This window comes from Etheostoma cragini, chromosome 5 (assembly GCF_013103735.1).
Source record: "Etheostoma cragini isolate CJK2018 chromosome 5, CSU_Ecrag_1.0, whole genome shotgun sequence".
Taxonomy (NCBI): domain Eukaryota; kingdom Metazoa; phylum Chordata; class Actinopteri; order Perciformes; family Percidae; genus Etheostoma; species Etheostoma cragini.
This window is the reverse complement of record NC_048411.1, coordinates 1742951-1765221: the sequence shown is the minus strand read 5'-3', so window position 1 is coordinate 1765221 and position 22271 is coordinate 1742951. Positions and strand designations below refer to the sequence as shown.

At 42.8% G+C, this 22271-nt stretch overlaps 1 protein-coding gene across 13 annotated transcripts in view; it reads left to right on the top strand.

Moving 5' to 3' along the window:
- Positions 1–3840: 3840 nt before the first annotated feature.
- fbrsl1 (fibrosin-like 1) overlaps positions 3841–22271 on the top strand; it is a 294241-nt gene continuing 275810 nt past the window's right edge. For 5 of the 13 annotated variants that reach the window (XM_034870782.1, XM_034870776.1, XM_034870777.1 and 2 more), the window contains exon 1: positions 10612–12236. In XM_034870782.1, the coding sequence (XP_034726673.1) occupies positions 11934–12236 (303 nt within the window). In that variant the 5' untranslated portion in view covers positions 10612–11933. Of the gene's footprint in view, positions 3878–10608; positions 12237–22271 lie in introns of those variants that run through there. The other 8 variants (XM_034870772.1, XM_034870773.1, XM_034870771.1 and 5 more) reach the window with 6 other exon arrangements.

The window sequence follows — 22271 nt, the reverse complement described above, 5'->3', positions numbered from 1 at the left end:
TAACGGTCAATGGGTGCTAGTGAAAAATGAAAAAAAAAAGGATGTTTTAGTATGCGAAGGAAAACTCGTGTGAACAAATACGAGACATTTCGACATTGACTCCAAGAGGATCCGAGACTGGAAGAAACTGGGAGAAAGGATGAGCTGACGAGATTAGCTGACAGGAGCAGAGCACGGCTAGCTAGCTGGAGGTGGAAGGAAAAAAGTTAGCCTGGAGCTAGAAACGAAGTTAGCTAGCTGGAGGTGGGAGGAGACAAGTTAGCCTAGAGGCTAGAAACGAAGTTAGCTAGCTGGAGGTGGAAGGAAAAAAGTTAGCCTGGAGCTAGAAACGAAGTTAGCTATCAGGAGGTGGGAGGAAACAAGTTAGCCTAGAGGCTAGAAACGAAGTTAGCTAGCAGGAGGTGGAAGGAAACAAGTTAGCCTTTTAGAGATAATTGACGCCCAGTTAGTTTTAGAGAACACAGTTAAAATAACAACAATGACAATGAAATGAATGAAATGTTGTATTTGCAGGTGTGCCTGCTGTAACTGAAATACTGCTAATCCCAGAAGAAACCCTAACCATGACACTGCAAGGCCACATTATCCTGAAAATAGACTACACAGGAACAAAAAGGTATGGTTTCTTCTTGCAGACTATGTAGTTAGATTCAGAATCTTGAAGATGTTATCAACTTTAACCATTTTTTTTTTGTACCAAAATGAGATTAAACATAATCATCCCTTACAAGAACATGCTGCTCTGCCTGCCAAGCCTGGGTCACATCAGAGTGATATTGTGCAGTTTTATTATGCACCTTAAATAGTTTTCCCTCCACAATACAGTTCATGTAGAGAAGTGTCACATCAGCTTTTTTTTTTTTTTTTTGAAAGGCTACAGAAATTGTGGTTTTGATTCATTGTAGGATCTATCATGTCATATTCATTCTCCCCCTGTTCAGCTGGAGGTGAAGTACATTGCCACTTCAGCAGGTTGCCCATTGCTCAGCCGATACATATTTAACAAGCTGTCTGCACCAATCTTGAGCTAAGGCTTCTCAAAGTTAGTGTGCAAAAGGGATTTAGTGTGGTCTGTAGGAAAAGTTAAACAAGCATGACAAATGGATGAAAGGTTTTGACCACATCCTTTCCTTTATTTGTATCATTACAGAAGTGTTTCTTTATTCTATCCAGTTCTGTTCAAAAATGAAATTCAATCATTTAAAAAGAGCTGGCAGTTACTCCTAAAAAATGAGAGTAGAACAAAATCAGCTTAGCTTCTACATACTGGATCCTCTATATTTTACAGGGATAATAATATGGCCTTAATGTAAGGATTTTTAATGAATGCATGCATAGCATTGCAGAAGGAAATCCTTCAGTATTATACAATCAAGCAAGAGGATAAACACTTTTTTGCATTTGCCCAAACGTGTCTGTATCAATTTACAAAAAAAAGCTGCTTAACATAAACCCGCTGTTAGAAACTCCCATCTGTAACGATGTGAATCTACTGTCACACATAATCAGAGATATTACATTTCAGGCCTACATAATTAACCAGCAAGTCAGTGAATAACTTATGTTCCAAGTTATAAATTATATTTAACAAAGTCATTACTAAGGGTGAATGTAAGCGACTGCTTTTCTCACATGAAAGTAATACGTGGGGTTGCCTCAGCATGTTTGAATTTAGATTCATTTGCGGTGTCTCACAGTTTATGCAAAGCCTCCAGAGTTACTTTTCTAATCTAATTAGTTTTATTATAAACATCTTGTGTGAGTACACAAAGCGAAAAAAGGCTGTGGAGCGGCGTGATGTGTGCAGCTGCTGCACAGTATGTCTTGCAGTGTCTGTTTGCCTTGTTCATGACGGCGTCCTGTTGTCCCAGCTTGCTTGAGACCTGTGAATGAGTCTAGCCTTGCATGTAAACATTGAGGAATTACATTATGGATGAATGCAAATCCAGCACGTGCAAATATTAATTCCAAAGCTTACAAAACACGCTCATCACGTACTTTTGAGACATAGCTGTGTGTAATCAAACATAACCTGACGTAGTGTTTTTAATGCAGTATGTCTAAACAAGCATGCACACCAGGTCTTCCCAGTCACTGCCAAGTGCAAAGTGAATTACCAACGTCACAAAATAGAGACAAGTATTCACACATGATCACTGTTAGGCTAGTTTTGGGACCTATGGGTGGCATTGCTCTGGACAAAGTACACACAGTGATACAAACGCTAATTTATTAATAATAATAATAATGCATACTTTATTGATCCTGCAAGGGGGAATTACAATGTTTTTGCTCTGTTGTCTTTACACACAGGCCTGAATTACACACATGCACAGTACCTATACATGCACTAATGGAGAGATGTCAGAGTGGGGGGGCTCACAGAAAGAGGCTCTGAGCCATTGGCGGTTCGATGCCTTGCTCAAGAGCACCTTGGCAGTGCCCAGGAGGTGAACTGGCACCTTAAACCAATGACCCTCTGGTTTCCAACCCAACTCCCTCCAGACTGAGCTACTGCCCCCCCAAATAAATAGCTAAATAGCTCACGTTATTGAACTGTGTGAAAAGTAAACTTTATTTAATATTGTATGTGATGTTTTCTTTCGCGAACAGAACATGTTCCTTCCTGAGCCTGGCAGAGCCGCCATCACTGCGTTTGGAGCTTAGCGCCACCCAAGACAATTTTTTGTTCTCCTATACCAGAATGTATGTGTGGTGTAGCCAGACCACTCCACAGCGCTGTGGAGAGAGATCTGAAAATGCAAGACTACTGCTAGGCTAACGTGTTAGAGGTGGCTAAAAATAAACAAGTTTGACCCATAAGGACACAAAATAAAATAGAGAATCAGAAGCCTTATGCAAGAAGAATCAGAATCATGTTCTCTCAGTTGCCTGGAGTAGATGCATGCATGACAAGCTCCAAGTCTCTTAACATGCAAATCCAGTCCATGTCTATGAGTGTGTTTTATCTCGGGGGCTGCTGTTTGCTAATGAAGAGCCTTGTGAAAGCCAGGGGAGCATTATAAGAAGCAGAGTATAATACACCCGCTCACAGCCTCTCTTTTTATTTGAACATACGCTCATTTTACAGCCTTTTAACTTTCAATCTGCCAGTCGTTGATTTTCTATTCTTCCCACTCACTTGTTATTCAGCAAACCTCTCAGTTGCAATTCCAATGTATGCACTGTATTAACACTTGAGATAATGCATATCAGCACTGCTCAAAGGGACAAACAGCATTTGTTTTGATGGGGTGTTTTTTTGTAAATGCTCACATCTTGTTGTACACTCTGCACAGCATCAATGGTTGGCAGCAAAGAACCATGATGTTCAATCTGCTACAAGATGTATGTCTTACTGTAACTAAGCATTTGGCCACTGCTTCACAAGGTCCTTCCCAGCGTCAAGGAGAAACTATAGCTGAGCCTTGCAACAAAATCTCGCTCAATAAAGTCAGTCTATGTCTAACAATGTGCTCATTATACAGCGTAGCTGTGAAAAGTCTCTCTTTCTCTCTCTCTGGTACTCTCTTTCGGCGTCACATGCTCACTTATTCACACGTTTAAACCACCTGGGTTGGAAAGCCCTCCCCTTGTGACAGTTTGTCACATTGTGTCAGCCTGTTGAGTGGCACCAAGAAAACATCACCTCTGCATTGTGTGACACGGCAGTCGAGGTAGTAAAATCTGCCACTTGTGGAGCAGTTACAGGGTACATTATCACATTGCTGCGTGTTGAAGAAAGCCTGAGTGAGGCCAAAGTGAAAGGTGTGTGTGTGTGTGTGTGTGTGTGTGTGTGTGTGTGTGTGTGTGTGTGTGTGTGTGTGTGTGTGTGTGTGTGTGTGTGTGTGTGTGTGTGTGTGTGTGTGTGTGTGGGGTTTGGCGAGGCGGTTGTGACTTGGCACAAGTGATCACTGCAGTTTCTGGTGTTAGGTTAGTTAGGTGAACTTGGCCTATTCTAAGTTATTTACCAAGTCCTATGTATGCAAACTGGGGTCAGACCGTAACAGAAAAGCTGCGACAGTAACACAGACGATCCTTAACTGCCTCTTTTTTGAGACTTTGACACTAATCCCTGAGCGAGTAATTCCACCTTCTATTTGCCTTCCTTCCTCCACTTAGCCACAGGTCACATCACCATCTAATCATTGGTTCACCCGGTCATGCAAACCATTCACAATATATGAGTACTTTAAAAATTGATATTTTACATAATCCACTAAATTTTACTTAAGGGAATGCATCGACCTTTTAGCTAATGTGCTTTTTAATTAGCGAAGGTTTGGTTGCTGTTTGAGTGTTTGGTGCATTAGTGTTTTCAAAAAAAAGTAAAACTAAACTGCATAGTCAGAGAAACAGTTGGTCATTTTGGGATATACACTTGTTCATTTTTTAGGCCAGAGTAAGTTTAGAAGATTGATACTTCTCAAGTTTGTCTGTTACATAGTTTTTTTTGCTTAATTAACCTTAACTGAACTGCTTTGGAGTCATTGGCCTTGCAACTTTGGGCCGGTGAACCAACGGCGCAAAGTTGCAAGGTGACATTGCGATGTAACGAGTTGCAGGAACCAGCTAACAAGGTAGTGATGTTTTTCACACTATCGTCATGGCTGAGCTGGCAAAAAAAAGCAGAAGCATTGTCGGAGGAACAGAGAAAGAATGAGAGAGGGAGGGGTCAGACATAAGTAAACATAGGAGCTGTAAAGGGGCTCTATAGAGCAACCTGTGAGGGTGGGGGGCTTTTTAGAGAAACCTGTAGGGGAGCACTGTTGAGAAACCTATAGGGGGAGAAACCTGTAAAGGGGCTCTATAGAGAAACTGTAGGGGGAGCTCTATAGAGAAACCTGTCGGGGGGCTGTGTAGAGAAACCTGTAGGGGAGGCTCTATAGAGAAACATGAGAGCAAAAAGTAAGAAAACGGCAAAGAAATGAACAGCTTATGTTGTCTAGGTCAATGTCAAGTTTTCATAACACAAACATCTCACACAATGCCAACTTTGCAATAAACGTGTCCTAATTTATCGAATGACACTTAATAACGACAGCCACAAACATTCATAAAAACTCCTTCATGCTCATGACCGGTGTCATGTCCTGGTAATGACAGTGTCTTACCAGTCTTATGCACACCCCTTCAAACAAATCAGGATTTCAAATTTTTTTTCCAAAAAGATTTGCCTTAACTGACTGTCTTTACCCCTACATCGTAAATACAATAAATGGGAGGCTAATCCTGGTAAACTGTAGGTGCTAAGTGTGTACTGAGTATAGTTATCACTGTGATATACTCCGATGACGTCCTCACTTTATCCTTTCACCAACCAACGGAAATCGAAGCACAGTTCTGGGGAAATATCGACCTCCTTTTGGAGTCTTTTATGAAAAGCTGTGCTGCTGTCATAACATCTGTTGATGTGATTTGGAGAGGCAGAGAGCACTGTTACTTTTGCATCAGTGAGGGCACCAGACATCAGGGATCAATAAAAACCCCATTATGGCATTTCACTCAAAATGTTGAGAAATGCCTGGAACCAAAACAAGAAAAGGGGGAATTCTTGACTGAAGGATCCTCAGAGTGGGGAAAAAAGAGATTGAGAAATAGAGAATGGGAACAGAAACACATCCCCTCACGGCTTGCAATAATTCAAAGAAACAGAGTTTTTTTTATGATGACATTTAACGTGACATTTATCCACATCAATCTCTTAACTCAATTTATTTCACTAAGATAGCAGGTCACATTGCTAATTTTGCCCTGAATGATGCCTGTAATAAAAACCCTACAGCCTGTTCAAGGACTGCCAATAAATTCAGCTCTCACCCACACAGCTCTGGGGCCAGTCTCCCTGTTTGATTAAACTTTGCTCCCCAGATGTATAAAATATCCAAAGGCACTTAGATTTACAACCTACTCCGTTAAATTATTGACACCTCTATCAGTTTATTGACTAATCCCCTGTTGTTACCTCACTTATTTGAGTTGGTGACTTCCATTTGACTTTCAGTGGTAAACCATTCATTGATGATTCATTACCACCTGATGGCACCGGGCCAGGGACATGTGTAAATTCCACATGCAATGTATGATAGGCTCATGCTAAGTCTGCCAGTCTATAAATAACTGTCTGTGTTCCACATGAAACAAACAGCTGTTGCCTTTGAAGCAAAGATACCGAGCACTGGCTCCACAATAGATCTAGACAACACTGGCTGTGCAGATAGCATGCAGGGGGGGAGACAACAAGAGAAATGAAGAAGGGAAGAAAGGGACAGTGGGAGAGAAGAGGACAAGAGATGAGGGGAGTGTGCACGGAGGCTCTCTGGCAAAGAGGATGTGCAAGATCTGTCTGTGGAGGGAGAAGGTTAATTTTTCATGTGGGCCCGGCCCAGGCAATCCTATAGCTGGCCACGAGAGAGAGCTTGTTGCTCGAGGCCCCCAGGCGGGTTTCTTGTTGAGTCTGCCTGTAAATTGTCACCAAACTAGTGAATTACTCCATGATGTGTCGCCGAGTCAGCAGAAAGCCCTATAGGCATAAAGCCACAGACTTATGTTTTCCCTCACAGTAATTCCTCAGTGACAGCTAGGGCAGCACATTGAGATGTTAGAATCCAACAAGTCCATATTCCAAACAGCTGGCTGTCATTGCTTCTGATGGATAGAATGAGCGTGCTGCTTCTAGTTTATTAAACAATGGGAAATCATTTTAGGTAAACAGTCGGAAATAATGTCTGACAAATTGACAGTCCTCCAAAGAAGGAGACTGAGATTCGGCCATGCTGGTTGCTCTGTGAGGCCACTCTGACTCCCAGAGGTGCTTTTATCTTAACGCTGGCAATCTAACCATCATAGTCTAGGCTGATGGGAATCTCATTAGTTTTGCAGGAATTGGGTTATAAACCAAAGTATTGGACAAATTAATTGTTTGACCTGATGGTGGCGCTAGATGACAAGTTAGAGAGCGACAAAAGCAACAGTTCACCCTGAAGGGTGATGTAAATGTCTTGACCAATTTCATGACAATCCCCAGTCTCATGACGGTAAGGGATCAGCTGCGTCATTAGGATTCGTCCTCTGCTGACGTGAATGTCTGTACAAAAGTTGGTGTCAAACAATGCTATAGATGTTGGGATATTTCACATAATAAGTGAAAGCTTTGACCTGCTGGTGGCGCTAAAAATAAAATGAAGGGAATCACCTTACTCGCTGTTCACCATGCGTATCTGTAGCAAATTTCACAGCAATCCTCCCAGTAACTGTCAAGACATTTCACTCAAAGACAAACATGTCAGCCTGCTTGCGGCACTGCAGCAAAAGTTTGGATTACCAAACTCTGGACATTCTCCTAAATGCTAAGGTCTCCTTAGAAACTCCTGCTCCCTATGATCACGTCCAGTGTCTGGGTGTTGGATGTAAATGTAGCATGTCTGACTTCAATGGAGGAGTGTCCCCTCACAGACCCACCATCAGTGTTTGCCTTTTCGACATACCAGACTGTTGTTGCTGTTTTTTTATTTGATAATAAAGTACTGCAATAGGATCATCGGTTTACCTCAAGCCTTAAACCCTAACCATCATTTGTTTGCAAAAATGATGTTCTTTGCACAGATATTGTAGAAAAGTGAGGACTCAAAAAATGTGGCATCAGAAGTTAAAAGAAACAACCACCTTGCACGTAGACGGGGTAAACCCCGTCCCTTCTGATTGTGGTCCTCATACACTGATGGTGCACAAATTATGTTGTGAAACCAACAGAAATCATTTTCCTCACAACAGTGTAAGGATTTGTGTCTTACAGCAGCCTTGTGTTCCAGTGTGAAATCTAGGCTTATTGATTTCTGTGGGGCTATATTCTTTACAAAAGATACGGTGTGTACTTGAGGAGGATTCTTATTTATTTGTATCACTTGCTTCTGATCCTTCACCTCTCAATCCTGTGTCTACACCGCACAGTACACTCTTCAAACCATCTCAAATGAAAATAACCCTTTAAAGCGAGGAGCACCTTGTCCCCAGCGACATCAAATGAATCCTTATCGTGGTGGCAGAGGCAGAGAAAAACAATTCTGCCACTTAAACATCATAAAAGCATGACAGGCTCCCTCCCTTTAGCTTTCAGCACAGCCGGGTCTAAGCGTTTCAAAGAGACTAGTGTTGAATGACTGCGATGTGGGAGCTCAGAGTCTGTAGCTATGGATTAAGCTCACAGCAAATAGTAGCATGGAAGAAACAGAGGTAATCTCTTCCCTCTCCTCCACGGCTCTCTCTCCGTACCTGTTCCCACTTTTTTTTAATCTCCTTACTGAATTAGTTCTTGCAAAGCTGCTCAAACAGAGAGGGGTTTATTCCCAGCGGGTACAGAGGTTAACGTAAAAACGGAAATGATACCGTCTCAGGTTCCCGAAAGGTCCCTTTAGCCTGATGTGCTACTCACCTGGTTATTGTTCTCTGAAGCAACATACAGGTAGAACACACTTCTTCAGATTTGCTGCTCGGAATGAAAAGCACACAAGGGCATTCTTCGTTATGGGCCTTGAACCGCAGCCAGTTGCAAGCAGAGTCTAAGTGTAATATTTTTTGGTATTTGCGCTTAGATTACACAGTGTAAACCTGACGCAGCAGCGTATCCTATAAACGTCCTCACACTCACTCACTCACTCACTCAGTGCAGCCTCGGGTTTAATCACCTACAGTGCTCTGGGATAATTTAGCCTGCAACACACTCTGTATTTACATAAAAGTAGTTTAGTTTAGCATTTTGTTGCATTGCTTTGCCATTTTCACAGAAGATTTTTGCCATAAAAGAAATTGCCCACACCTGAACCACCGCACTAACTGCCTACATATTTCAGTCCGGCTCTTTGCTGCCTTCCTGTACTGTGAAGATCAAATAATGAGCCAGAGGATTCTTTTATGCGATATTTCACACTGGCTGAGTGTTGTGAATTTCTTTCCAGCTCACACACTTTGGTATGAGATCATTACCAGTAAGCCTCTGATATTAAATGTTCATCCTCAGTGCTTCTCCCAACACGTCTCCATCTGACTCTTACTAATGACAGCCACAAACTGTCCCGATGTAGTCCATTGCGTTTTTTCTTGTTAGATAGCCACACGGGATGAGCTGCAGACTCAATAAGCTAAGGTGCATATTATGAGCACTTTCCTGCATCATACAGGGTGTGAATTCACCTCATCTTTGTTGCATGTCAGACTTTTTTTTATCGTTCCTGTCATTTATAATTGTATTATATTTGCTACATGCTTTAATCCATCCTAATGCATTCCCTGAGGCTCTGCTGCTGTATGTTCTACCCATTAAGTTACACACAGCTTGACAGTTTAATGTATATCCTCAGGTGCAGTTTAGGCTATCTTAGTGGGAATTAAACCACGGATAAAAGATGGCAGGTTCAAGCTTCCTTTATTCAAGGGTGGAGCAGGAGCAGGAGGTTTTTTGTTAGTAACCACTACACACAGGCCTGAAATACACACAAATGCTCAGGACCTATTCATGAACACATGGAGAGATGTCGGAGTTAGTGGGCTAGACTGTGAGCCAGACCAGCGCCCTGAGCGGATGGGGGGGGGGGGGGGGGGGGGGGGGGGGGGGGGGGGGGGGGGGGGGGGGGGGTGGAATGGTGCCTTATTTAAGAGCACCTGGCAGTTCCCAGGAGGTGGACCAGTCCACACTCTGTAATTTGGTCAGGACTGGGACTTGATCCAGCAACCCTCCGGTTCCCAACCCAACTCCCCACGGACTGAGATACTGCCACCCCACATACCATAGAGGCACCACATTCTGCAACTTGATTGTATGCTGTTTCCTCTGAAAGTTAACTCTACCTGCAATTGATATCTGTATCATTTTCAGTGTTCTCGTACTATATTTTCATGTGCTATTGATGGTACAGTTAAGATGTCCTGTCTCAAAGATGGAAGGGAGGGTTTTTATCATTTACTGTTGATATCGTTCCAAGTTTATGATACATTTTTCTGTCACATTACAAATACATAGTCACAGACTGTAGTTAGACTTTTGCACACCCGGCTCAGGTGTGCCCACTGTTTTGCAATATAAAAAGAAATACATTTTTAATATAAAGCACACCACAAATTATTGCCTTCCACATATTGATTTGTTAAATGTAAAAAAACATAAAATATTATTAATAAAAGTTACACCACACAACAGTATTGCCTGCCACTCATTGATTTGTTAAACGTAGTATCATAAAGGCTTGAATAGGTGTTCATTTATGTGTAGATGGAGTTATTATACAGTAAGGGGCAATGTAACTTATAATGAAAATAATTGTTACACAACGTGTGATTATATAATGTCATTGCCCTAATTTCTGCTGATCGAAAGCAGATGAAGCTGTGCTGTACTTTGCAGAGCACTCCCTGGAACTCCCAAAGGGACCCCTGGAAGTCCCAACACTGCAGATTGGGAAACACACCAAACCCAAAAGCTGCGGGCACACGGGGCAGGGTAAGACTTACAATCAATTTTTCAAATATGTACTGTCTGTTGTGAAATTTTAACAATAATCTGACAATGAAGTGGAACTTTTTTGGAGTTGTGTGCCGGGGAACTCAGCGTTGAGGGATGATGTCTAACATCAGAATGGAGAAGTTGTCAAAAGTGTGTGTGTGTGTGTGTGTGTGTGTGTATTACCAGTGACAGCACAGTCAGTGGGCTACGTGATGTGGCATCAGCTCTAGCAGACAGACTAAAGCAGTTCCTCGTGTGACAAAGTGTGCCCAATAGTGAGAGAGAGAGATTTTTTTTCCTGTTTTCCTGTTTTCTTTTTTCTATTTTTTTTTCTTTACACCAGCTTCCTTCCTATGGTAAATTGTAGGCCAGAGGTGGCGGAAATACGTCAGTTATGTGGGTTCTCTGAAGCTTGACTGCGTCTCTTAATTTCGGATGAGGGGAATGAAATAGAGAAGGGGGGGTGGGGGTGGGGGGTGATTTTAATCACTCCTGTCGCTTTAAGGACACTTATCAAAGCCTTCTTATGCGAATAGAAAATACCACGAGCCACTGAGCAACTGAGCAGCCAAGGGACGGACCGGAGTGGATTTATAGGAAACTCAACATTATCTAAACTGGAATAGACCGCTTCATCGCCTCATGGAGTTTGGCTACACACTGGATGGTTGTCTTATTCGGAGGGTTCGGATCATTTAGGAAATATTGCGCATAAGTAGCTCTCGGACTTGGGATCCATTTGCCCCTGAAGCACAGAGAGGAATATGGTTTAAAACTCAAACGCGTACGGGATTATTCACTCATCCAGCAGCCACAGTCGATACGTAGCCTACTTGCCGTTAGCCTGCCGTTTTTGTTCCGGACGGAGAGTATCCAAAGCTCTTTATTTGACAGCCCTGGATCATGGATCGGGGTGGTGGTGGAAAACAACAACGGGCAGCGACATGATTTCTCTGCGCTGTCTGCGGTATGCAGCGAGGTTAGGCTTTAACATCGCGTGTTATTATTCCGATGCAACAAAAGTTGCAAAGCGGCTGTAATGCGTGGATTTGAACTATTTCGCCGTTTTGCACCTGCTTTGGCGGATACCGCGTCGACATAGTGCAGATTCGTGACAAAATAGCGTGTGGATCCGCGTCGCTTTGCCCTCTCTCTCTCGCCCGAGTGGGCTACTTGGACATCTGCTTATCGTAATGGAGATTGGGGGGGTTTACACTCAAGGTCATTGAGTGTTATAAGGCTATAATTGCGTTGTTAATTACAGACACGCGCGCGCGCGCCCAGCGCTATGTCTTCACGTTATAGCGCAGCCTACAATTGACAGTTGAGTGTGTGAGTTACTTGTTATTACACGGTGCAGCGAGCGTTAAGGCGAGATCACCGTCCTGTGGAGTTATATTTCTGTTTGTTTTTGACACTGCAAGCTTTCTCTAACAACATGGATGGCAAACTGAAGCAGGGTCGGAGATGCCGATCCAAGCGGGAGAGGGTGCGGAGGTTGCGGGAGGCAGGAAGCAGAGACGCCCGCAGCCCCGACCCCAACTCCTCCTGCTCCGACAGGGAGGGACACAGTCCTGGGATGGACGCCGCCTCCCGGCATGGTAAAAAGGCGTCACACCCCGCAGCCGCCCCCAGAGCTCCGCGTCCCCCCCGGCTGAAGAGACGGGAGTCCAGCTCGCAGGAGGAGGATATCATTGATGGATTTGCTATCGCCAGTTTCATCAGCCTGGACCGTCTGGAGGTAAGGAGGAACCGGATCAGTACCTGGTTGGTTGATTGTTTGTTAGTGTGTTTGTGTGTGTGTGTGTTGCATTCTTCATCAGTGGAGTCATTCTCAAAGTGGGGGTCATTGAGGCCCCCCACTCACTCAAGAGCAACTGAGGACTAGTCTTATTGTCTTTTATTTAGTTGACATGATGCCAATCAGAGACGCAATAAGGAAGACTCTTCTAATCATCTGATAGTGTAGATCAGAGTTTCAGGCCCCCCCTGGTTTGTTTCTCATCACACATTGCTGTTGACAGCTGTAGAGTTCAATACACACCACCAGTGTTCTTTTACTGGGCTGCTTGGTCCATGGAGCTGAATGTGTGTCTGCTTGGAGTCCTTGACATGAAAGTGTTTGACAATCACAGCAGCACACAAACTCTGTTTGCAGAATATCATAAGTTGAAGGCTTGGTAAATGAGATGTTAATCATTGGCAGGGCATGGTTTGTTGAGGAAACTCAACTGCTGTGTGTGTGTGTGTGTGTGTGTGTGTGTGTGTGTGTGTGTGTGTGTGTTGCATGTTTGACCACTGGCAGTGCAGTCAGTGGGCTATGTGATGTGGCATCAGCTCCAGCAGACAGACTAAAATAGTGCCTTGTGTGACAAAGTATGCCCAATCGTGAGAGAGAGAGAATTTCTTCCTGTTATTTTTGTCTATTTCTTTTTTACACCAGTTTCCTTTCTATGGTAAATTGTAGACCAGAGGTGACATGTGTGTGTGTTTGTGTGGGTATTATGGCTCTGGCTTGGATTGTTTTATTCATTGTGAGTGCACTCTTGACATTTTGCTCTTTGATAAACTGCCATTCAAGTGTTCCAGGCTGATACAGCGTGCGCTGATAACTGTGTTTCTGTCATTAGGCTCTGGTACATCCACTGTCAAAGGAATTATGTCAGGAAGAAAGGAGGCTCTCCTGTGACATCCTCTTATCTCTTTTATCTCATGATGTTCCAAATGAAAAATAAAACATTGCTCCCTGTGGGACATCAGGCTGACTGACGAGGCAGTCAGGCCTGTGTGTGTGTGTGTGTGTGTGTGTGTGTGTGTGTGTGTGTGTGTGTCCATTGCTCAGTCTGGTAATGGCAGCACTACTGTAGTTGATATAAATCACTTGTTTTAAAAAACATAGCTAACATATTAAACACCCACTGAGGTCTGTATATTTTCAGATGATGACCTCATTTAACAGCCAGTGGATCATACCACAGGCCACCTCATTTTGATGACAACCTCCCATGTAGGCTTAGCAACGGTATTAATCAGTCATGATTGACTCCTACATAGTGCTAACTCAATATAATGGTTGGATACAGATATTCATAGCAAAATTGCGTGACAGGACAGCCTCCAGCTCACCCAGTAAGAGCTAGTGCCCCTTGTTAGCGGAGTTCTTTGCAGCGTCCCGGGTTTGAGTCCAACCTACGGCCCTTTTGCTGCTTGTCATCCCCCATCTCTTTCCCCCTATTCTGTCTATTAACTGTCACTATCAAATAAAGAGAAAAGCCCCCCCAAATAACTGCATGACATATAAACCTTGTCCTTCTGCATATATGACATGGAAGATACACACACTCACTCCACCACCTCCCCTCTGTTAACACGTTTGACCTGTCCGGGTCATCTGTAGTTGTATTGCTATTCCATGTAGCTCAGCCCCTCGCGGCGCTTAGAGTGGGTGTGAAAGCAGATAGGGGAGGGAAAAGAGGAGGGGTGTTAGTGTGCATGAACCCTAACCACAAAGAGATATTGTTATCCTGTAATTATTTTAAAACAAACACACAGCACGAGAAACTATGTAGCTACAGTACAATAGAGATTAAACATGTTACACCTAAGAAAATCCCATAATGATACATTAGGAGATTCAAGAGCATCATGAAGTAGCAAAAACTCCCCATTTGGTGCCTCAACAAGGCTACAGCAGTGCCTCCCTAAGATGAACTTACTTGTTGTCAAATGTGGATGAGATATGAATGAAAATGTGTGTTGGGGCCCATGCCTATTGATTTGGATGAGTGCTGTGATGTTGTATTTTTGAGTATTTCTGCCCTTTGTGCGGCGCGGCTGCCACTTCTGACAGCTGCTGACTATGAAAGACTTTGAGGATGTCATAGCAGCAGAGCTCTTCTTACTGGCATCTTCTGCCAGCATGCTGGTGTCTCCGCTGCTGTCAACCCGCTGCCCTGCCATTTTGACCTCTAGGAATATCCTCATGTGTGGGCTAGACGTCAGTCTTGTTCATGTTTCACATCTTATCCCGGCTGCTGCCTTTGTTGGTTGTGTTTCCAAAAAGGTTTTCTCTTTGGAGCCTTGTCATAATGAAACCGCTGCCTCTTTGTGTTTGAGAGGGGAATTAAGTCAGATAATGATTCAATTTTTCTTTGACACTATCCCGAGCAGTAATAGTTTTCTTACTTAAGTGCTAAATCCATGTTGAACAGAGAAAACAGTGTGGTCTGATTAGGAGCTTATGTTTCAAGGCTAAGCAAATGAGGCATGATATGGTTCTATGTGAAATAATACTCTCATGCCAGCTACTTGTTGGTAATTGGTCTGATTTGCATGCAAATGGACTGCGCTTATTAAATAATATTGGTGGATTTGGTGCAATTACATGAGATGTGCACAGGTTTGTGTGTGTGTGTGTGTTTTGGTCCTTGATTTCCCTGCATAGGGAGAAAGAAATGAGCATGTTGACTATATCCATATTCCATACACCGTTTACTGTACGTCACGGCGGTGATCACATTTGTTGTCAGTAATAAGTTGCATCACTGGGGATGAAATGCAGAGTTTGAAATGTGTGTCCTCTGGAAATGTCTCATGATCGGTCATGACTCACACTTTCACCTACTCACTGTACGCTACGGTGGAGCTCATGACCTACACTACCTGTGCTAATTGCTCATCAATTATGAGGAGGATGCAGCAGCGTTTGGCCAGGGAACAGCTCTGACCTATTGCGTCATGCTCGGATAAGCTCGCTCACCCCCGGCGGAGGGAGTGTGTGGTCCGCCTGACCTCTTCCAAGTGACTGATGGCCAGCACGGTTGTGTTTATGTCAGGCCTTTCAGTCAGGCTACTGTCCCATTGGCATTCTGCCAACATCCATATCCATCCTCTCTGGCTTCAATGAGCCCACACGGCAAACATAGCAATATTTATTTGGTGTTGTTTCTTTTAATCTCTATCTAAGCCCTTTGCTGTTGCACTCAAGGATGAACATGTGTCATAAAATCCTTGTCACCTTTTGGTTGCTGCCTGTCACTATGATTCGATAGCAGTTTAGTGTAAGTTGTGCACAGATGCTACAGATGTGCAAGAGGTTATGGGTTCCTCCCAAATCACTTTGACTATAAGCAAAATCAGTAGGGTGTTGATTTTGATATTCTGGCTCTGCGCTGATAGGAACAAGCTCCCTTGATGAAGGCTTGGGCTGTACAGGGGTCTCGCCCGTTCCCTTAAACCTGTTTCATTACAGCCAAAAGCAATTTGCAGCCGCGACCACATTTGATCATGGCGTGTTTATTCATAGGAAAGCCGCTTACTTACCTGTGTAAATGGACTGTGCAAACACAGCTGTCCTGCTTTGTCCTGGGCCCCTTATTGTGATTAAAGAAATGTTAGGGATAATTCCGTGATGATTCCAATACTATAAGCACATTCTGTTGGCCTATCCAAGGTGAGAGGAAAAAACACTTGTATGTACAGTTTGGGTGGTTTTTATGAATCTTTGTTGGAATGAGAATTACTTGTTACTCAAATGCGGAAAAACCGAGCCCCTGGAAATAGAAGGCTTTTACCTGACAGCAGCGTTTTAAAACAATTACCCTCTGCTGCTTAAACCCTCCAGAAGTCTCCCTCTGTGCATAGAACAAGTGAGTAGATAATAAAAATGACACAATTATCCCTCTGTCACACTTTTAATAAGATGTTTGATTTGCTCCATTTGCTCTGTGAGTGACGTCGTGGTGGCAAATCCCCTCTCGTTAATCCACAATCCTTCTGTTCATCTGCTTTGACATGAATTCACAGATTTGTTTGGGCTTTTTGTTTCGCAGCGTGAGTTTCTAAATGCACTCTAATGGGGATTTAGGTTTATTTGATTTAGTGATATTACATCGGTGTCGAGGGCAGGAAGCCGAAAGGCCAGGCATCCAGACAAAAACATTGGTTGCATAAATAAAAGCTCTTGATGGGATCTAGAGACGTTCTCTTCATTCATCCAGGGAAGTTTTCCTACTGTAACACTCGTCATTGTTAGCATTAACTATAACTCAACATTATTATCATCATCATCATCATATCCCTCTGCCAACTTAACTGTTACTGAATTACAGGCAGAGTACATTTTAGATAGTTCCCTTGTTAACTCCATAAACAGTTTACACTATGAAACTACAATTAATGGAAATATGTGACTTATTTTAGTCACCCAAAAAACGTCATCTGTTACCTAAATATTCAGAAAATAGATCTCATCTTACACTACATTTTTCTTTATGGCCCTGTTTGACACACTTACACTAATCATCATGTGCTGTTAGTCACTGAAGCAGTTTTAGCCAAGCAATATGGGAGATGAAGTCCCTTGCCCTAGGGGAGCTTGACAGTTGTTGTTGGGGAAGCAGCTTCCCTCTCTCCACCCATATTTTCCCAGCTGGTGCATGGATCTAAGCCAGCAACATTCCAGCTACAAGTATGTGACGTTCTACAGTATTTCGTCGAGTGCTCGGATGAAGGCCTCAAAGAATTCAATTTTTAGTTTTAGGCTTTCCCCCAAAATAACCACACTTGCACCTTTACAGCACTACTCCCATAGCGTTCATTACTTGGTGTCTCACTGCTTTCGCTCAGATAACACCATGTGTCCCTTATTAGCAGTCATTAGCACAGCTTACACTCAAGAGCAATCCTGACGACACTTCATGTCAGAACAATACTTGCCAAAGAAAATTAATAATTCACCCTGGTAGCACCTATGCAGATATTTCTTGCGGCCTTCTGAGCTTCACCCGAATGTGCTTTCTTGAGATTAATGGGTTAACTAAAGATCTTGGTTGGTGGGTAAATCTATCTTTCCCCATCTTTTCTTTGTGGTCAGCTCTGTGCGTTCACTCTGCCCTGATGGGCAGTTGGGTAACACAGTGCAAACTGATAGTGACACTTTAAGCCACAGTGGTCGTTGCTGTAGTACGATGTCTTGCTTCTGTGGTGAGGCAGCACATTTGTTGCAGGAATCGTGATTCGTGTTTTCTCTTTTCCCCCGACAGTGATAGCGCTGTGCATCATATGCCGGCACTGACAAACAACTCCAGCTTTAATTAACAAAGCAACCCCCCCGAGGCGCCCCTGCTTGTTGGCTGACGCATCCCACGGAGAGAGCTTTCTTAATGCCAGTGGGACGTCCCCCGGGCTTTCTTTAACTGCCACACACTGTAGGCGACAGCACAGCTGATAAATGCATCGTTACATTCACAAGCCTTTTCACACACACACACACACTCACAAACACAGGATTGGACCTTCACTGTGCATCTGTCCAAGCCATCAACCAGTGACCTAAATATATCCACCCAAGGAAGGTTCTAGTGTGTTGTGGAAGTGTGTTCATGTGGATCTAAAAGCATGGCGATCATCTCTGTTACTACCAAACTGTATTCCGCTGTGGAGGATTCATGTGACATAAAAGACACGTCAGTGTTTCCTCTTGAAGTTTTTTCAGATGCAGCGGGGAGGTTCCACGTCAAAAATTAACATTTCCTGAAAACAGCGTGTAGTTTCTCTTTTTAGCATCTCACACCACACTTTCAGTCACTATGACCCCTAAAATCAGAAAAATCGTGCCAAAATATGAACAATAACGTAGCTTTCAACGGGCTTATCTGCTAATGTTAGCAACCCACTGTTACCTTGAAACCATCTAGCAAATAGACAGTACCGGAACCTGTGACGTCACCGCTCATTTTACACACAGTTTAACAACAAAACAAAACGCAGAGTGAACTTTAGTAGCTCCTTTTTTCATGTTGCGCCCTAACCTGGAAAACGGTTTTAAAACCGCTAGGTAATGAAAATACAGCGTATCGGACAAATCCAGCGTCTGCTGCAGCGTTCGCTAACATTAGCTTCTTGTCTCATCTGGGCTCTGATAACAGTAAATCCATCATTTTTAGTGTCCGTAATGCTATTTTCCGACAAACTGTAGCTGTCATACGTCTCGCTCCCCGCGTGAGTGCGGTTTTCATGTCGCAGCTTTCGTTGCTGTTTGTCACTTTGCCTAAGATTGAGTGACAAGTAGTACTGGCGCAGTTGTTTACTTGGTTGCCATGACTTTGCGAGTGAGGACGTCATGTCACTGTTCCAGTTGCTCGGGGAGAGAGAGCGGATGACAGTTGGCTTGAGTTCAGTAGAACAGACGGCTCTGCAGAGTTGTATAATTATGACTTTTCATAAACAGCTGAAGAAGCGGCGGTGCGCGGTATACGTAGCGGAAACCCTGTTGTGCGTCTGCCCTATTTCTGATACCATGGCGGTAGAAATTTCACCGTGGCAGGCCGCCATCAGCGTATCAACATAGAGGAAACCCTGCAAGTGCAGAAAATGCTTCAGTTCACAGACTCCCAAGTCAAACAAAGGAGGAGTTGGAGGCCAGCTCAGAGCTGTAACACATGTATGTGTAGGATCTTTAGGGCTTTGACAAACAATTGTTATCATTACTGATTAATCCCAGTTGATGTCTTCAAACGGCTTGTTTTGTCAGACCAACAGTCCAAAACCCAAAGGGATTCAGTTTAATTTGATAAAAAGATGAACAAAAACAAGCACATGCTCATATTTGGGATTCTAGAACCAAATAATCTTTGCCTGTTATTTGATTGTCACAATTGTTGCTGAATCATTTTCAACCGACTAATTTGTTGAACAAGTAATAATTTCAGCTCTTAATGTATCAAAGGTGTATAGACTAAGCTGTAAAGGCCCCGGGGGTCGTTTGACATTTTCAGTTGCTAGTGGCTACGGATGTAACGGTAAACAACGATATAAAAAACAATAACAATTACCTTTTTTTATAAAAAAATATCATTATCACGGTGGATTACCATGGTGTGCAAACCGAGTAGCCTCCAGTAGGCCTGCTCAATTTGGGGGAAATATGAATCACGATTGTTCAGCTTAGAATTGATATCATGATTCTCTGCCAGGATTTTTTTTTCATAACGTGTAATTTTTATTGAGCACGTGAACCATGACAAAACAAAAGTACCAGACAGATTTTTTTGGGACATTACTCATTACCACAAGCCTGTAAACATAGAGGCGAGGCTTCAATGAAGAGAAGGGAAAGCATTGCAGCGCTTTAAAACCTATTTTATACAGTCTGTGTTTAAAACTCACAGAAGAAAGTAGTGAAATTAAATTGGAGTCAAAGTCATTAAAATTGTTTTAATCGTGAACAGGGTGAATTAAGATCGTGATTTTAAAACGATTAATTGTGTGTTTCTGGAAGTTGGAATAATGGCAGAAGGAGGAGATGAAAGCGCTCAGACATGAAACTGAATCAAATTGAACATGCATGCAGGCGATGCAATACAAATTCCTGTTAGCAGTTCCACGCTATTGGTGGCGGTAACAAGGCGTAGCAATGCACCCGTAAATGCATCGACGAAGACCACAGGCAGATACTGATGCTAACCATGTAGGATTTTACATATTCCAAAATGCTTGCTTTGCAATTGTTCAAGAGGAAGGACATGTGTCCGACATGCTTGTTAGACTTCAAGAATGCACATTCCCATTAAACATTGTTAACAAGGAAACTTCTGTACCTCTCAAATATTCTCCAGCCGAGATGATCTCAGTGAAATGACTGCAAAGTACCTCAGAGATCAGGCCTAAGACACTGGACCAAAAGTCTTTTTCCTCCATGAACTGCTCTAAGTTGGGGAAATTGTGATCTAAATCGGATGCTGCGGGATCAAACAATTTGTTAGGAGCGTGCATCTGATGTCTGCTTTTGGTACTTAATAGTTCTCACAGTGAGTGGTAGGACACATTTAAGTTGGTAACAAAAAAATATTGGAGTGCCATACCCAGGCAGAAAAGAGATGTATCTGTAGTTCCTTATTTTTTGAGGCTTTCAGCCAGCAGCTCTGGTGTACTTTTTGGAAGGAAGTGATATAAATGCATGCCGGCCCTTGAGGGTCCTTTGTGAAGCCCTGTCAGTTGTCTATTTTGAGGTATCACTCCACAGTCTGAATGTACCAGCACTATAAAAACCTCAGAATAAGAGCCTCTTTGTTTTCAGGTACCCAGGCGTGTGAGGAATTGCCGAAATGTGCAGACATGTACAACATAGCTGACACATATTAAGTGGAACATAAAACACGTTGGTAGCTTGTTGTAGATACACACACATATACATATATCCATTTCCTGCTCGTTGTTCCGAGCTGTCTTCCATCTTCCTGTCTCAGTGTTTTCATTGCTTTGAATGACAGGATGTAATTACGCTGTGATTAAGATGCTGTGTCAGAGCCTGCGATGGATTAGAAGTAATTATCCCATGCTGATTTGTCCCCCCCTTTTTGCTTTCTCATAACCCCTCCCTGGTTCCTCAACTGCTTGATAAATGCATGTTACAAAACAATGTTAACAAAAGATATTTCATTTGACCAATTTGAGAAAAAGAAATGATTTGGAGAGATAACTTCATAGTAATAATATTTGTCATTCAGCTGAGGTATTTTGCAACCCTGTGATTTTGGTTAATCTATAATAGTGCACTTGGCCACAGAAGCTCTGTATAAATGGCTAACAGACGAGGGCTGTGAAGGATTTACAATAAAAATAATGAAATCTAAATAGAAAGGGCACTCTTTAAGTGGCTCATTAAGTAATGGCTGTTTTCCTTTTCAGCCGTGTCCTTCAATGACAGACAGCAAAAGAGAGAGCTCTGAAAGCCTGGCTTGCTTCAGCCCTCGCATCACTTTAATCCCTTTTCAATGTTTTGTTTGCATGAGGGTGTAGGTCATTTTTTCTAGCTATGCAGACTCATTCAGTTGGTAGGGGGGGTGGGGGGGATAATAATAAGTACTTCAATAATGCTGACCTGCAAACCAAGGTGAATACTTCACAATAAAGTGCTTTGCTCGGCCATGGTACTGATATTATGTCAAGGGGAAAAAAACTCTTTTGTAGATGCTTGCACTTTTTGTGTGCCACTAGCAATCACTAAAGGTTTAAGCCAGCACACAGTGTGACAATAAAAACAAACTCTTTACAACCTCCCTGTACCCGAGTGTCCCCATTAAATCAAGGTTATCAGTGCTGTTAGCAGTTGTGTGAACATTTATTTTGAGTTAGCCAAACTACAAAAAAAAGCTGTTGGCTGATGCCTAGTGAACATTAGGGATGTAACGGTATGAAACTGTAACCGCATGGTTATAGTGACCAAAATGATCACGGTTTTTGGTATTATCGTGGTATTTTTAAAAGTGTGTTCAATATGTTTAGAAAGTAGTGATAGACCTACACAAGTTGAAATAGTTTCAAAAAGTTTAAGTGTTTTATTATATTAAAAAAATACAGGCAAAACCTAATCAAAAATGCAACTTTTGACATCAAAGGAACAAGGGTTCAGCATGTAAACAGCTTATTTGTTGGGAACATTTCCAGTAGTGCAAGTTTAAATGATACAAATCCAAACAAGCTAAGACATAAAGAACAATATGTTACAGGATAACTATTTTCAATCAACTGCCCTTTGGCATTCTTTTAAAATATATGCCAAAATATGCCCATGCTTCCGACTTAGTCTCTTAGAGGGCTGATGAATGTCCTGAGTATCGTCATCTTCTCCTTCTGCTGTGATTCTAACTTCAAGAAACACACGTTGGAGGCTACGCAGTGTCCCTGACTAGGAGATGCACGTTGGAGGCTACGCAGTGCCCCTGACTAGGAGATGCACGTTGGAGGCTACGCAGTGCCCCTGACTAGGAGATGC